The sequence below is a fragment of the Pseudoliparis swirei genome, chromosome 9 (assembly GCF_029220125.1).
Source record: "Pseudoliparis swirei isolate HS2019 ecotype Mariana Trench chromosome 9, NWPU_hadal_v1, whole genome shotgun sequence".
NCBI classification, from domain to species: Eukaryota; Metazoa; Chordata; class Actinopteri; order Perciformes; family Liparidae; genus Pseudoliparis; species Pseudoliparis swirei.
In genome coordinates, this window is record NC_079396.1 from 15,373,230 (window position 1) to 15,391,137 (window position 17,908).

At 40.4% G+C, this 17,908-nt stretch overlaps 1 protein-coding gene across 1 annotated transcript in view; it reads left to right on the forward strand.

Annotated features, from left to right (window-relative positions):
* cacna2d3a (calcium channel, voltage-dependent, alpha 2/delta subunit 3a) overlaps positions 1-17,908 on the forward strand; it is a 121,951-nt gene that overhangs the window by 11,147 nt on the left and 92,896 nt on the right. The window contains exon 3 of the mRNA XM_056422484.1: positions 8,967-9,083. Within this exon, the coding sequence (XP_056278459.1) occupies positions 8,967-9,083 (117 nt within the window). The remainder of the gene's footprint in view (positions 1-8,966; positions 9,084-17,908) is intronic.

A 17,908-nucleotide genomic window follows, 5' to 3' on the forward strand; every position in this document is an offset into this window, starting at 1 on the left:
TGTGTGTATGTGACAAATAAAACATCTTGAATCTTGAATCTTGAAGAGAGAGAGAGAGAATATTTCTATCTTTTCTTCTTTTATTTTATTTAGAAACCGAGAAACATATCTAATATTAAACAAAAACTATTTTACTATTGCTATCTGACTTGATAACATTAACGTCTGCAAAAATCCAGCATTATTCAGGCTCATATTTAATTGTATTTATGTACTGTTTTTATGCTTGTGAAGTGTATGTTCTTTAATATATTTCATTATAAACAGTATATCATTTTTAGTGTAAGTTTTATGTTCTAAATGTCCTATTATTTTGTATTATATTCTTATATTCAGTTAACTTCAAAATGGCTACTAATACATGTTTTTCAGTTCTCAAAAGTATTTTTTTCCTCTTTAAGTGATACATTTGTTCCCCCCATTTCTTTGTGAGGCCTTCGAAGCAATTTCAAATAAAACTGCAGTTCAGAGAATACAACTTCCCATAATAGATCTCCACTTGCATGGATGAATATTACCTTCATACATCCAGCACAATGTTTCGCTCTCCTTTTCCTTTCCCGCTGGCTGCTGCTCGCATCAATTTGAGACTGTGGGAATGTAGGCAATGGAGAAGGGAAGCAACTGAAGGCAGGAAACAGCAGCTAGACTGTGGACTATTTATCAGTTCCATGTGAACAGTGACTTATGGCTGTTTGAAAGAAAAAAGGGAGTGGAGAGTGGAGAGAAGGTACCTCCTATACTATGCAATAGGCTAACCTTTGTTTCATATATGTAAATGATTTATATTCATATGTATTTATTTTAATGTCGATGTGTTCCCATGCTGGCATAGATGATGTCAGCCTCAGCCCTTAAGGAGCTTCTGTGTGTGGGTGTGAGTGTAGGTGGTGGGGGGGGGGGGGGGGCACACACCATGATGGCAAGGCATGTGAGGAAATTGAAAGATGGCGGTCATTATAGAGAGCGGGGATTTGGCACCCACTCTGTGGGGCAATGGTGCATGCCCAACAGACGCAATGCACCCTGGGACAAACTCCTGAACGTTGGTACCAGCTATGCCATACGGCTGTGTGTGTGTGTGTGTGTGTGTGTGTGTGTGTGTGTGTGTGTATATGTGTATGTCTGTACAGCTGTTATTCCACTGTTTCTCTTAATAGCCCTCAGGCAGCCTTTAAACACTGTTACTGCAAAAGCACTTAGGCACACTAACATACACAAACACTCCAGAGCTGCAGGTGGGTGCATAGTGTTGAGGAATGAAATGGGTGAGGTATCTTAGCAACCATTGCCATGAAAGGTTGTGATCCCCAGAAGATGAGGCGCACTGACTTTGGTGGTGCCCTGACTTTTCTCATAATGCCACCACACGGTTGACATTTTTTTGCTGGTATTAAGTAAAATATCTGAACAACGTGGATGCCATGACATTTTAGTTTGCCGTTGTCATTGTGAACATGTGAGCATGCTGATGTTATTAGTATTTTACATATCTAAGCTGTCCATTTACAGCCTCACAGATCCGGCGTGGTAGTCTCTGGGGAGGTCTCATATTCAAATATGAAACAAGTACAAGTCTGCTCAATTATGTCAGACCAAGTCTCAAGTCCTTTAAATTAAGTTGTAGGTCCTCACAAACAAATCAAGTCGAGATGTCATTTGGGAATGAATGCTGCATGACCATTAAAATGACCTGATCAAAATATTCCTTTCACATCTGGAACAGTAATTGTGTTGTTCTGTGACAGTATTTGAACTCTTTATGAACAGATTATGCATTCACATGTAGAATCTGTAGGCAAAGGGAAATTATTTAGGCATTGGAAGCGTTCTGGCTTTCATTTGTAGTGTAGAGTATACTAACCAGTTCAAGCAAGCTGTGGTTTAATGCAGGTTGAAAATCTTAGGCAAGAAATCTGCAAAATCCTGTCCGAATCGGAGTTGTACACTTGGTGGTCAGCATTACTTTTTATTGCTGTTGAACAATCATGTTCACACCCAAATTTGGAGAAAGTTTGTTCAATGAACTCTCCCGAGATAAAGACGGTTATTACTCCAGTTGATGACTCTGCGCAAAGTTTAACAGTTTAGTTATTAGTTCCGTGTGTTGTTAGTTTTCAACAGTCAATTCTTTTCTCAGCCTTTATACTGATAACATATTTACAGCTGTTGTCACTGCTGTCAACCCACTGAAGAACAGGAAACCAGCTGTAACCGTGAGGATAAAGAAAGATCATTATTGAGTTATCTGTCTCGACTTAACAGAGCATGAATTCAACGCACACATTGTTATTAAGCCAGACTTAAGGCAGGATTCGCTTATCTTTAATTGGAATAAGCTGCCAAATTAATTAAGTTGTTTTAAATAATGAATTGTCTTCAACTGGCAAGGTAAAATAGCATCGGGGATGATTTAATATTGTTACTGTAAGTGGTCAACGTTATATGTTTTAACGGATGCTTTATGATGCCTTCAGATGTATTTCAGCAGAAAACAAGATGAGAGCAATTTGATGTCCCAGAGTACTTTATTGTACACATTAACCCACTGCATGTGCAATACTTGTCTTAGTATTTTCTTTTCTTCTATCAGGTGTTTGTATCCTGTTTGTTTTTAAAATATCTGTTATTGTTTTATCTTACTTACTTGCTGCTGGTCACTGGAATTTAACAAGCGTACATTTATTGTATGCCTTCAATGACAATGAAGTGTCTTGGATCTCATTTATAAGAATAAAAAAAGGACACCAGGAAGCTTTCTGCCGAGTGATAGTCAAACCACGATTTGGTTTCCCGGTCATGAATTTTCAACCAGTCAGTCTGACTGCGTGGTAGATGTCCAGGAACCAGCGACGATGAAATATTTCCCTGCTCACTTCTCATGGCACAGTTTATTTCCTCCCAAGAGCTGCCCTCTTCTCACTGTATGATTGAGTGGTCCGTCAAAGCTGCGTAGGTGTGTGTGTTTGTGTGTATATGTGTGCGTGCGCATTGGTTCTCACAACCCACCCAACTCATTCACAGCACATTGATCTCACTTTAAGACATCTCTGCGTTATGATCAATATTATATCCATCTCCACTGATACATTTTGCATGATGGTCGATGTAGCAATAATTAAGGTGTGGCCGGTCAGGCAAGACATGTTTATGAATCCATGAGTTGTATTTGTTTTATGTCTTTGTGATTAGCATTTACAGTAAGTATATGATTTACTTATTGTCTCTGTGTGTGTGTGTGTGTGTTTTACTATCCGCGAGGAGTGTCTCGGTGCCACCAGATACGGGACTCAGACCAACATGCTTTTGAGGCATGGAGGGCAAGCGTGAAATGGATTGTTCCACTTCATCTCCGGCCAGTGATTTTCTTTTAAAGGGAACAATTTGTCGGCTGGCATACAAGGAAGGGTATGAAAGGAGGAGGGCACAGTAACGAGTTGGCGCTCATGCAGTGATTTTCTGCTGTGGATTTGGGCTGGCGCTCCTGTCCTGTCCGCTGAAGTAGCAGACTTGGAGCGTTTGAAACAATTGCACTTTGACTGATGTTGTCCAGACAGTCTCTCAACAATCCTTCTGTGTTTTTCCCTGGTTGCTGCACACAGTCGAACACTCAGTGGGGGGCCAGTGAGTGAGAGGCAGAGACAGAGAGACAGAGAGATAGAGAGAGAGAGAGAGAGATTCAAACAGCAGGTCCAAGGTAAAGTGGGCTCCGGTGACACGCAACATTTGCTGGGATTTGGGGAATTGGGGTTCAGTCTTAGTGTGAAGTAATGTTGTTCCCCTCCATTTATCACTTTATTATCAAGCCACAAGGAAATGACATACACAGATAACATCACAAGTGATATTTTTTCAATCACACTTCATTGTGATGAATGACCAACGAAGGAACACGCGCTTGTACGCAGGTATTCTGCCAACTACTTCTACCTAACTTTTGGATCGACTGTGTACAGACTGGATTATTTATCCAGTTTGGCATGCACACACAGGCTTGCACATGTCTCTGTTTCTGTGTGCTGAAGCCTGGTGATGGCGATTGTAGCCTCTGACTGTTGTCCTAGACTCAGAGCACGGTGCAGGAGAGAGATTAGCAGCATCAGCTCATTCATGTGATGCGGCACAGCAGAGGGGTGAGGGGGGAAAGAAAGAGATGGATTGAGTTACCACAGTCCATACAATATGTGTCACCGCTGCTTGTCTTCAACACAGTTGAAATTACTTTTTGCAATGGACACATAATGCAGCCTTAGCAGCCTGATATATGTATTTCAAAGGAAAAGTACATTAACTGGTCTGTAGTTTCAAACATATGCAGACACAGTTATTTCGGTTCAGCACAGTGTAACACTCAAGAGACAAAGACTCTATACTCTACTACACACACTCAAAAAAACGATTCAAGCCCTTCTTAGAGGTGACACATTTAAATATGTTTGATACATTTAAATAAATCAATTACAAAACGAAGATATTTATATTGAATGGGTGCAACACAAAATGTATGAATACTTTCATTTATTAGATTTATTTAGGTTACACTCACAAAAACGATTCAAGCCCTTCTTCGAGGTGACACATTTAAATATTGTTTGATACATTGAAATAAATCAATTACAAAAATAGATATTTATATTTCATGGGTGTAACACAAAATTTATGAATACTTTCATTTATTAGATTTATTTAGGTTAGATGGTGTGCGTATCAACTCAAAATAAATGTGTTTCATTCTTCTGAAAATCAGTTGTTTGCATGAGGTGAAAACACTTTCAAGGCTGCACGGTGGTGCAGTGGCTAGCACTGTCCCCTCACAGCCAGAGGGCCGTGGGTTCAATTCCCAGTCACGGCATTCCTTCGGTGTGGAGTTTGCATATTTTGTTAGTTAGTTAGTTTATATTTTGAGTTGGACAAACATAAATTAATTTAATTTAATGAATATCGTTATTTTATTTGAGATGTATTTGATACAAATGAGTTGGACTAACTTAATTACATTTTATTGCACTGATGTGCTAAATTTGAGTTGGAGTTGCATATAATTATTGGATGGAAAACCTGCCAACTATTGAATTGAATTCATCCAATGAGTCATTTCTTTGAGTGCACTGAGGCCCGCCCTCCGACGCTGTCAATCATTTACTGTGGTTGATTACCCGATTGGTAGTTAACTAAAAAATAATAAAAACATCATCCATCCAAAAGTGAACAGTTTCAGCTGGAGACTGCCCCAACCAGTCTTGTCACCTGTATTTACTGTATACAATAGGTGAATGGAATTACGTTTTTATTGTTCATGGTATGAAACAAAAACGCTTCTTTCCAATGTGTTTTTACAGTTTGGAATGTGTCCATTAATGCAATGTGATTTTTCGGAACTGTGATGTCACAAATAAAAGTATGTTCTTCACTGTATAAAGGTGGCAGCAAAAATAATACAGGCAGATATTTCAAAAGGCAAATTTAACTGTCTGCAAAAGGACAAATGTTTTCTGTAATTTGGATAAACCGATCCTTCGCTGCTACAATATGGGGTTGAACATTGTTCATATAAGCTTGCTGGTCAAATGTTTCGAAACCACTATTAACACATGACACCATTTAGGACTACATAATTCTCCCTGGTGAAATGAGTACAGGTACAACTGGTATATCAGGCCAGTATCCAGGTTCACAAACCAGCAAATAGAACAATCTTCAGGGAAAAGGGAAAGGAACATTATTTTGTGCTCGACAGCAAGTCACGCCAAAACATAACACTCCTGGAAGATTGGGTCATTGCTCTGCAGGAGATGAGTAGCTAGAAGACATGAACAGTCTGACCAGTGGCTCCAGTGTTACGTCCCAATACGAGCCACCTCCTTCAAAGCAGAAAAGACTTATGTGGTACTTCTCAGGTGGCAAGGAATACACGTTTCTTGAGAATCCCAAAAAAATGTATCATCAATTCCATCAAGCTACATGTTGTAGGTTTATTGTATTATAATATAATTAGATTTGACGTTACGTTGCCCATGAAGCCTGTTGAAGAAGCTCTCCTGTCCGCTCTCCTGGGAAATGGTGGTTTTGGATGTGTGTCAGTTGGCTTTCCTGTGACGTTGATGTGATGTGAAGAGGCTTTCTTCAGGCTAATTAGGCCTGGTCTGCCCTGGTCTGCTCTGGCCTGCCTGACTGAACATAGCGCTGCAGACAGCCTGTGGTCATCTGGACCCTCTTTGCCTCTCACTACACAAACGTGAACGCAAACACGTAAACACTTCGGCTCAGGCCACGGGCACGCAGTGCTTTTCTTATGCCTTGGTGAAGTGTGTAACATTTGTCAGGATTTAGCGAAGCTGCAGACACAAATATACTTTTGACTTTAGAATTGTGTTCAGGGAGATTTTTTTGCAATGACTGCATCGATGAAGTCAGCCATTCATTTGTTATAGTTAGCAAAGGAAGTGGGTTCAGAGGAGAAGATGGATGAAAGAGGAAATCGGGGAGATAAACCAACTATAGAGAAGAAGGAGCTCCAGGGATCAAGTGAAGGGAGAATAGACAAAGAGAAAATTGGTGAAGCCAGTTCAGATTTGAGCCGCCGCTGACCTGTCAGCCTTAACAACCCAGCACTTCCAGCCAGGAACCAGGATTGGCTTTAAACCTGGATGTTCTGCTCCTCCAACACACAGACGTTGTCAGTCATCAGTGGGATTATCGCTCTGATTTTCTTATGGTTATGGTCGCTGTAATTTAGCTTCTGAGTCATCAGCCAGTCACTCTGATTGGCTACAGAATATGTTACTCAAGGCTGCAATTAATACGCAGTGCTGTTTTGTGAGGTCAAAAGTTTGTTTGAGAAAATTTGAAACTTGTGGTAATTGTCACGCAGAACAGTTCTGAAGAAGAATAAATGGATTCAGGTGCGTCTTCCCATTGTAGGATTTGTTGAATTCTTTCTTCCTTTTCTCTTTGTGTCTGATCCAATCTTAAACATATGCGAAAGAGAAGCACATTTGGACGGCTGCACCAAAGCTTCTGAAGACAATTTCCGATACTGCAAACTGTGGCATGCAAATGATATTGGCAACAAAGGCACCGCTTCGGCAGCGTTTGTAGGGCACACAGACTGTTCAGTGTTATGGTTGTGAACATAGTGTTGATTCTATGAAATGGAGATAAAGATGAAACAGTGAGTGTTTCCCCTAATGAATCTGATGTCATTCAACCATTCTCTGGCTTCTTAATATTAGTAGCTCTATGCTGTTCCTGCTGTTCTTTGCTCCACCTGTCTTTAATGCCCCCGGATGACCTCCATTATGATTGCGATGAATCAAACCCTCTTCTCTCTAATCACTCCAGTTGATATAAAAAAATCCCTTCCACTTAAGCTCTTATTTTAAATCCATATTGAACCAAATGATTCCCTTCTGCCTACCTGCAGCTCTTTAAATTCAAATAGCATTTCACACCATCCTCTGACCTCCCACTTCAATATTCCCTTCCTGTGCTCTCTCTCTCTGTTCGTCCATTTTCCTATTTTTCTACTTCCTACCTCCACTTTTCATCCAAACATCCCACGGCCTTCACATTCTTCCTCATCCTACCTGCTTTTGCATATCTTTAATCTCTCTGCACCCACACAGTGTTTTTTCACTAATTTTTCTCGTCATATTTTCCTTTTCTCATGTGTTTGTGTCTGTTTGGTTTAATCTTTCCCTTAGGATGGAGGCAATCAAGCAATGTGCCTATAATTCTATAATATAATATACTATTAATATAGTTTAGTGCCCTCTCTCAGTGTCCTTTAAAAAAAAACTTTACCCTATACAAATGTTTTGCTAGAAAAAAAGAAATAATATTGCTCTCTGTTTGGTGAGTCCTGCAGTTTTTACGATCATTGCCTGAATCCAAAAGCTGCCGACTGAGTGTCGGATGTTGTCCCTCTTCCTCTTCCTACCGTGATCCCTCTCCCCTCGTTCAGCTCCTTGTGTGTTGCTGTACACCAGCCGCTAAGAGCAAGTGAGCGTCTAAGCAGGTTGGCATAACATCAGAGGGGGCTTGCTATTTGATATGGCGGTAATCTGCTGTTAAATCCCAGAGGAGCGAAACACAGTTGCCTGAGCTTTGCAGATATTTAAAAATGGTTTTCTTTTCTTCTTACTAATTTTTTTCTGGAGTAGTATACCTCCTCACTTAGAGCAGTTCTGTATTTACGTGTGTGTGGCATGTATTGGTGTGGAATTAGCATGACTTAATGTCACTGACCCCGGTTAAATTAACATCCTCGGATTGCAGAATAATGTGATTTAGTGGGGCAGATTGAGGGCAATGTCTTCGATGCTTTATGTGTGGTTGGGAAAATTGGAAGGTGGCTGTTAATTTGTTTGGCTGAGCTGATGGTTTAGTTTGTATGTAGATTAGTTTGGAGAAGCAACTCTTTCGAAGCTATGTTCCACTTTCGAACCACTGATTCACAGTTTTTGGCCCGTGGGCTATATTGTAATTTAGTACAGCTACTATTGGTTCTTCTTTACACACCGATTGTATGTCTGTTAATCCTGGAACAAATAATATTTCTTCCATTTCTTTCCCATTAAAATGTTTTCCTTATCAAAGATCTATTGTGTAATATGTTGCCTACTGATGAAATCTTACGATTTTAGTTTTTAGCTTATTCATAGCTTTCCCTTTCCCCAAAATGCCCACAGTACAATAATGCTTTCATAAAGATATTCTTAAGTCCAAAATAATGACATTGTCATGTCATATTTGCCCCACCTTGCTTTGCCTGAGAAATATGACTGTAGGTAGGAATATTTGGATGATCTCACTCTCTAAACTAACTATCTATCTAACAAAGTAAATCATGCATATTTTTGTAGTTAATTGGAATGAAAACACATCTCACAAATATCTTTAACTTTAACTTTTTTTTTTTACTGCATCAACTGTAACCTGAACATGAACGTGTGGTTTTCTTTTAGAAATACAAGGAGTTTGAGCGGGCAGTGCGAGTGGACGAGATCGATGGGCTGCATCTGGTAAAGAGGCTGGCAGAGGACATGGAGGAGATGTTTCACAAGAAAGCCCAGGCACTGAAGGTACTCGTCGCTTCCTGATTACTTATCCATCACACTAAACCTTACTTAGAATTAATAATAATTTAAAATATGCACCAAATACTGTAAAAGCAGAAGTAAATATAAAGATACATTTAAAAAGTTTTATTTTGTTTTATTTCTAACATTTTAGAAGACACTGCAGAACATAGCACATAACGACCATCTAATTACAAAATAGAAGTAAAAAAAGAAATTACTTTCAGTTGCATTGGTACATCTATTCCAGAAAGTCTGGGAATGAAAAGCTACTCAATGGAGCTCAATGAAATCACTTGCTGACCCTATTTGATATCTGAAGAAGTGCTGTAGTGTCACATTGTTTTTGTGAAACCAGACACATATTGCATTTTCTGTGTGTATGTGAGAGCAATGTGAAAGACCGGGTGCTGTGTGGGATGACAGAGAGAGAGAGGCTGTGAGCCACTCATCAGTGTCTGTGTTACTTTATTGATCTGCTCAGACCAACCATCAGTATCTAAGAGGCCACTTTAAGACAAAGCTCAAAGCTGAAACCCAAACTGTGTACTTTTGATTTTTGTATGTCTTTATCCCTTCTTTTGTTCAATGCTGTGAGTCTGTGGACTAATATCTTTGCGTTAGTATCCTGTGGTGACCAAATACTGTGCTTGAGTCAGTTTTTGGTACTTATTATTTTAGTATTGTTTAGTGTATATTCTTATTTACTCCCCTCCACTTATTTGCAAGTTGTTTGACAGTTAATTGTTACCTTGCAGATTGAGATATACAGTAGGATCTACTCAATAAATAGGCATTGTATATAAAATGTAAGTGTTATTTAAGTAGAATACTACCAAGTTGTGATGCATCAGACATAATAACAATAATAATCCAATAATTATATGATAAAATAAAGCCTGAAAGGGATTCTGCATATTGAGTGCTTTTACCTTGACACAAATTGTATTAATACTTTTTGGATGCCAGACTTTCTCCAATTTTAGTGTATTTTTTATCGTGCCATTTTTTTTTTTTTTTTAGATGAAAGATCTGAACACTCTATTCACAACTGTTGTCGCATGTATGCATGTTAAGTATGAACACAATTGTGTGTGAGCACGTCTCCGAGTGTGGACATATGTGATCTTGTCAATGTTGTAATAGGTGCAGTTCAGGCTGTGTCCACGCTGCACTGCCTTTCTGGCTGCAGCTCCAGGTGATAGATCTTATCAGGACAACATGGTGATGTTAACACTGTGGTGGGTAAAATGTTTCAAATTATCTGTTTCCACAACATATATACATAGGGTGTATTAAACTTTTACATTGTGTTATATTAGGCTTAAATGACATCTACAAAGATGATTGAGAGGGCACACACAGCTCTCTCCCTCAGACAAGGGTCAACAACGCCAGACATAGATAGACCCAGCGGCCTTGTGCTGCTCCAGTCTTAACCGGTAGAGAGGAGACTGCAGAGCGAGGACCAGGAGGCTCAGACACAATAACGATAAGAGAAGTAACGAGGGGGGAGACGTCAGCAAGAACCTCCACATTCCTTAAAGTAACCGGCTTGGACTGGGACAGAGTCTCACACTGAGTGACGAGAACTAATATGTAATGAGGGAGTGGACGGAGGCGGCACCGGCATTGAGGCTGATGTATAAATAATATGTCAATGTGTTTGTTTGGGGCTTGGGGAAAGACAGATGTGGAGGAGGTCGTTGTCTTTAATACCGGACCCAGACCAGGTTTATTTGTGAAACTGTTGGTTACAAATAAATCTACGTGAATTGAACTCTGATCCAAACTCTCTGTGTCCTGTGGGTGTTTGGTTACTGAGGTCCAGTGGGTGAGTATCCTGTGGCGTCTCACCAGCAGTCAGATAGGAGAGAGATACCAGTTTATATGCATCAGGTTAAGAGATTAGTTAGAATGGACCAAAAAGGAAGAAATCCAGCCACAACAACACAAATTGGATTTACCTCCGAGAGACTGGTCCAAGGATACAAGCTGAAAGGAAAGTGAGGGAGGAGAGAGAAGGGCACATATTATTCTTATGTATTCTTATGTATGCCCGCTCGGATTGCATGACCATACCTGTTACACCGTGTTACACTCCCTTTGAAAGCATTCACATTTCTACCCGTCCACATACACAGCTGTCGTCACCAAGGACATAGAGTAGCTGAAATATTTCATGCTAATGTGAGTCATCTGGCATTTAAAAAATATGACTCTTACTCTTATACAATGATTGCTGGCAGAATGCAAGGTTCTAATTGATTATTGCTACTGGTTATGTATTAACTCCTGTAATAGAAAATGGAGCACTTAATCAGTGTTCTAATAATTATTATCAATGTTTTGGAATTCAAGTACGGCTCTATGCTGTCCAAACCAGGATTACCTCGACTTCATTTACGCGAGTCATTTTTGTACGTGACAGAAGTGTCTTGTCAACATGTTGCAACTGCTGTGATATTAGATCTATTGAATCTAAAAACATTTTGTTCTGTGTGCGTGCCATCCCATCAAGAGTGTGTTAAATCCCTGGAGGCACGAGGACTTGGCAAATGGCTTCTCTAAAGCCGCCTGTCCGCGTGCTGGATGCCTGCTAATTGTATTTCTCAGTGGGTTTGTTTGTGCCAGTGTGTGTTCACATGTGTGTGGAGTAAAAGTCATGGGGGTTGATCGGAAGATGAGATGGAATACCGGTCACAGGGGTGATGGAATTGCACTCCAGCAAAGACAGATAAAAGCTGTGGGAGGAAAGGGAATAAATGTTATGGGGGAAGAAAATTGAAGGAAGTGAAAAAAAAGCTGTGCGTACACAGAAGAGGATTTAACCCTGTGTCTGCTGCCCGTGTCTGCTGATCGTGTTTGCGCTTCACTTCCACTTTTCTAATTTCCAATGCTAACAGTTGGCCTTGTGATGGATTGTTAGTCCCAAACATACAATGGAAGTGTCAATGAGTTCTTTCCCCTTTTTTTCTCCAATTTATCTCTGCTTTTATGGCCCAAACTCTCATCTGTCTGGCCTAGCGAGCAGTCTCACTGCTGCCTTAAGCATCCCTCGCTCCTTTGTCTGTCTCCCCCCTCTCTACTCTGCCTCTTCCCATCTCTCTGCTTTTTGCTAAAGTATATGTGACGCTTCAGCGATTCAATTTCCGTGCAGACGCTCTCCCCTGTCCATCAACGTGGTTTTATCTTCCCATCTCCATGTCGATTCACCCTTTTTATCGTGCACCACCACCTGCTGTGAGACAGCAGCCTCTGCTGCCGTAAAAGGGTTATTATTTTCAAGCATGTTGAGGTCATTTTGTACTTTCTTATTTGTGAGTTAAGATAATGCTTTTGATTTGGAGGGAGGAAGATGATATGGAAGAGTAATATGTTTATAAGTTAAATTCATATATGTTGTGTGTGTGTGTGTGTGTTTTATTGTGCATTTATAATTGGTGTTTGATTGTGTTTGTCCTCTTTCCTCTTTCCCTTATCATCTCCAGATGCTTGTAGAAAATGAAACTATCGATAAAATGCCCGATGAAACTATGTTTCAAAGTAAACATGGGCTTGTGAATGGTGGTGGTGGTGTGTGTGTTTGTCTTTGTAGCTTTTACAGGTATGTGTTTATTTCTGCCATTGTTCAATTACTCTCACATTCATCAGTTCCTAAGATCTCCTCTCTTCTTATTTCCTTTCCTCTTCTTCTCAAAAGGGTGGCAACAGTAAACGTTTAAAGGAACAATGAACATGTTGTTCAAAGTTGAAAGGCGTGGAGCTATTGTAATGCCCTCTTTGAAGTCAAGCACGGCTGTGTTTAAATGAACTTCAAAGCAGAGTAGATGCCTTGCTTCCAGGGCTGTTTCTCCTGTAATGACATTCGGCCTCTGCACGCTCTTTACCGGCTGACATCATTTACCTGTGGCAGCTACACCTCTGTAGTCCTCAACATGATTACCAGTGAAGTGCAGGGAAGCTCTGCATGGGTATGCTTTAAAAATAAAAGGTGCAGACAGGACTTCAAATTGCATTCTCTGCAAGCAAAATCTCCTTTGAAATAGATTTCCTGCCTGCTGACATGTACGCCGAATTTTAAGCACAAAGCATTTACAAAATGTGTCACTACTCGTCTGCTGCAGCAGATGATTTGAATTAAGATGCGTTTGCTCCAAACGATGCAATTTAATTGCTGAGAAGATGACAACATTGCTCAAAAGAAGTCAGACACCAGTGAAGAGAAATCGAAGATGAATGGCAAAAACTTAATATATTGTTGTTATGATTTCCCATCATGGTGTGACGCACTGTACAGTTTAGTTCTGATAGGGAACTTACAAAGTGTTGCTCGTCTCTGCTTTCTATTCCTGCCCTTTTCTGCTGTCGGCCTTCCTCCCTGACATTCCACACTGTAAGGCTGAGCCTTCCCTCATTTCCCTAATTGTATTAGCTGTCCTCAGTCTCAGATCATTGCCATGTCTCTAGGCGTGTTCGTCTGTCTGTGTGCGAGTGTCTGTTAAGAGTAATGGTTACCAACGACAATGCAGAACGACGTCAGGACTGCGACTGTCTCTTTCTGCTCCTTTTCTCTGATTGTTCTTCTGTCACTAAGTAAGGATAGGAAAGGTAAATGTTAAGAATAGTCAAACGTTCAGTCGAGCAAGCATGTATGCATACAGTGTGTAGCTACTGAACGTATGCACATAATGACATGGCTTAATTGTCTGTCAACATTAAAAGATGAAAAAGAAGATGTTCAGCGAAGAACAAGTAAAAGTGAGAGGAGAATGGGAGGGCTGGACGCCCCCCCCCCCCCCCATATTCTCTTTGTATTCCCTGTCAGTCAGCAGAACTGTTGAGAACTTGTGAAGTATTGATTATTGGGACTAGGTGTTTCAAAACCACACACTACTCCCCTCCCTCTCTGGTATGTCGGTCTTTCCCTTTGTGTCTGTCCCCCATGATCTGTGTACTTGGCTGGTACCCAATCTAAATGTGCAAAACAGAGGAAGCAAAGTGTCAGAGCACTTTTCCATTTTGTTGATGCTGCAACTCTTCCCTGGCTGCTTTGACAATATTAATTGCTGTCCCCAGTGCTATTGATGGGCTGACCCGAGCCAATCCCTCTCAGTCCAGCTCAGGCCTCGAAGGATCAGACCTTTGGCAGAACCAAGACCCACAGGACATGCACTGATCCAGTAGGCCAAGGCTTAGTTCGCATTTGCTCTTACAACCTAGGAATATCTTACCAGAAGCCTGCCAAATTCTGCAGGTGCATTATCTTAGCACGTGTATATATAAGGTCACAGTTAGCTATTTTTATGGGTAAAAACATACTTAGATGTGAGAAAAGGTCTCTAACTGCTATCTACACATGTAAACGGGGCTGATAAATAGAGCTCATCCAGATTAATGTGGGTTGCTTTTGGTAAATTGTGTATTAAATAGCAACTCTGCTCTATAGAGCAACATATTCCCTCACCATCTTTCAATCAAGGGGTTGGCGGTTCAATCCCCGCCCTAGTCGCTGTGTCCTTGAGCAAGACACTTAACACTGAATTGTTCCATGTAGCTGTGTCTACAGTGTATGAATGAAAGTCGCTTAGGATAAAAGCGTCAGCTAAATGAAATGTAATGTTGAAGCAAGGCTAAATGTATTGCTTTATACAAAGTCCAACACTTCTGCTACCAGTCAATAGTGACCCCCCATCCACCCGTCCTTGGCTTCTCTGACAGCAGTTGTTAGCATAGCTCAGCTGTTTGAGAGCATTCGCTAACTTTCACAACTTTAGTGTTGCATTCATAATGGATGGTTTGTTAAGTACGGCGCAGGAACAATAAGCCAATCAACTTGACAACTTAATGAGGGGGATCATTTATGAACTTCTGAAAGTGTAAACAAGCTGAATCCTCCGTCAGGCAGATCATAATCACAGGATGTCAGATAATGAAAGGGGGTAGATGTGTCTAAATGTCAGAGAAATTGACTGGGTGGGTGGAAGGAGGCGGAATGAAAATTATGGAATAGGAACGGAAATTGTGTTTAATCAAGGGGGAAGACATTGCTTCAACGTACACCTCTAGGAAACTGGAGAAACATTATGAAAGTCAGATAGGTCCAAGGATCTGATCAAAATCTACATTTGTATCATGATATTAGTCTTAGCAGATTTTCACACAGCCATGTTTCTTGCCAACATAAATGTCAATACATGGTTTCCATACATCTAGCCAACTACCTTCCTGGGCTGAAAACAAATCAGCAAATAAAATAAACCTGAGGTAATTCAGAGAAAATGGATCCTGACCCAGACCAGATCAGTCTGGTCAAATCAGGTTTGTGCTGAGAATCAAAGCTCTGTCGTGATGATGAGACCAGCAGCAACACATCAGGGATCTGTAATCAGGTAGAGATGCCAAGACCTTTCTTCTAGCGCTAACAAATCTAATCCAGTCACCACAGCAAGTCTTGTTAGCGCTGTGTCTTCAGCTCTTACCCTGTCAGCTGCAGTGAAGGCTTGTGAATGTGGACGTCTGGGTACGAGTGTGTTTGCAGGGAGACAACAGGGCCTGCATCTCTGACTGTGGCAGTTTAATTATTGCTTGTCATCTTGTCCAGAGCCCTAGCCTCGACAAAATGACTTGAGAAATAAGTAATTTTCTCTTTTAAACTGCATCATATACTTTGGCAGGATCACCGATTGTCAAAAAGACATGGCAGGCTCATTTGAATATATGCCAGACTCACACAAACACATGCAGACAGACCATACGCCCACAATGACACAACGTACACACAAAGACAAACACACCACCTGGAGTGCTCAACCTGGTGATATGCTGGAATTGAAATTCACAGGAGTGAGCAGTAGCTACTTATCTCTAATCAGTTTTTTCCGATTGAAAACCCCCTCCTACTATGCAAGTTATTTTTACCCTAGAGCTTTAACTCCCATCATTCTGCATGGTAAGTAACACTACATGAATAGCATGCCAGAATAGATAATTCACAGGTGGGAATCAAGTGTTCAGTAGAGATTAAATGATCATTGGTTATGTATGATGACAATGTAATGTTTTTTAATTGTTAAAGCTATAGGTGTTTTTCCTATGTACACATATTAAAGGACTCAATGTTGTGTTGTGACATTTTTTCAGACCATCTTAGAATTGCTTATTGATATATTTATTTAGTTCACAATTAACCACAATATCTGTATGAAAACATTTATGTTCAAATTGACGCATGGTTTAAATCACAGACTTGTGATTTGTCTTTCAGAAATGTCCTCTGCGTGCTTCCTTTCACTTCTAATACAGAATTTGAAAACAAACGAAGGTCCAACAGCACTGGCTAACCTTACTAAGTCAGTGGAGATGTTGTAAGCTAACTAGCAACACAGTCAGTTACTATTAACAATATAGACTTTAAATAAGAATCTTTATATTCAAAGATCTATGTTCAAGACAATCACAGATATGGAAAGTTACGTTACATTTTCAAGACATTCATACTTCATTCCCAAGTCTCCAGCTCCGCGACTACTTCACTTGGACCTCCTATCAATCAAGACATCACACTTCCTTAAAGCATGAAATATCTTTTTTAAACCAAACATATTAGAATAATAACACTTTTTGCAGTCAAGAGGTTTAGTCCTAACTGTTGGGAAGCTGTCATGTCGTCAATCTTTACACACACACACACACACAATATTCTTTCATAATCTTACTCAATGATATAGACATTTGCAAAAGTAACTGCATGACACAATTGTTCAATGGGCCAACACCTTTATACATGCCAGTTGAGAAAAATATTAACACTCAACCACTCGCAAACATACCTACACCGTCACACACTCCCAAATGCTTAACAGTGTGATTCTATCGACAACAGCTTCACAGTCAGCGTTTGACATTTCACTGGGAGTGTGAGGCTAAGCGTTCAGACCTTTGGAGAATGCTCTCATTGCTCCCTCATCCTCCCTTTATTCCAGCAACCTCATCTTGTTTGTTCCTAGAACACCCTTTGTTGTGGATTTCCATTAGATGTACCTGCCTGAGGTTTTTTGTAGTGCCTTTCAATGTCCAATGCACAAATGCTCATAGGGATACGAGTTAGTGAAGTTCAGGCCAGAGAGAACAGAGGCATGCACTCTGTCGTCTGCTTTGTTTCCTCAATCAGACCAGTAAGGAAGCAGAATGCATTTATAAATCTATAGCTGAACAAAACCAAGCACAGATTGATATGCAACAATATTCAATGGCCAGGTGTGTTGCTATGGTGAAGAAAATGATTGGCCGGGCTCTAGATTAGTGTTCACTTCCCAAAACAGCCTGCCGCCAGCGCACGCGCACTCAGCACAGCTCAGCTGATATAAACTGGCTGATTGCAGTAGTTTTATGGGTAAAGCGATTTGAATGGAAATGCAAAATGGAAGTGAATTACCAAAGCTCATAGACACCAGGACCAGCTGTGAATGAGATAAATTACTTGCTGTGACAGTGAGAACACACCATGCACATCACAGATGGAAGTGGGAAGAACTGCTTGTGGATATGTGAGATGCTTGAAGCTGTTATACAAGGCCCAAGAACCTTCAAGCAGGTCCTTCACCTTAAGCCTGTTTGCATTGCTGCTAAATGCCTGTCATAAGTACGTTTTACTTATTTTTTTTGTATTGTGTACAAATTCACAATTTCCTCACAGACCAGACATGAGGTACTGGCACAGTTACATAAACCCGCACTTTGTACGAGTTGTACTTCACATATTCCGTTGATACATGTCACTCTCATACTTTGACCACTTAGTGACAATAACTTCATTAGAACTCTAT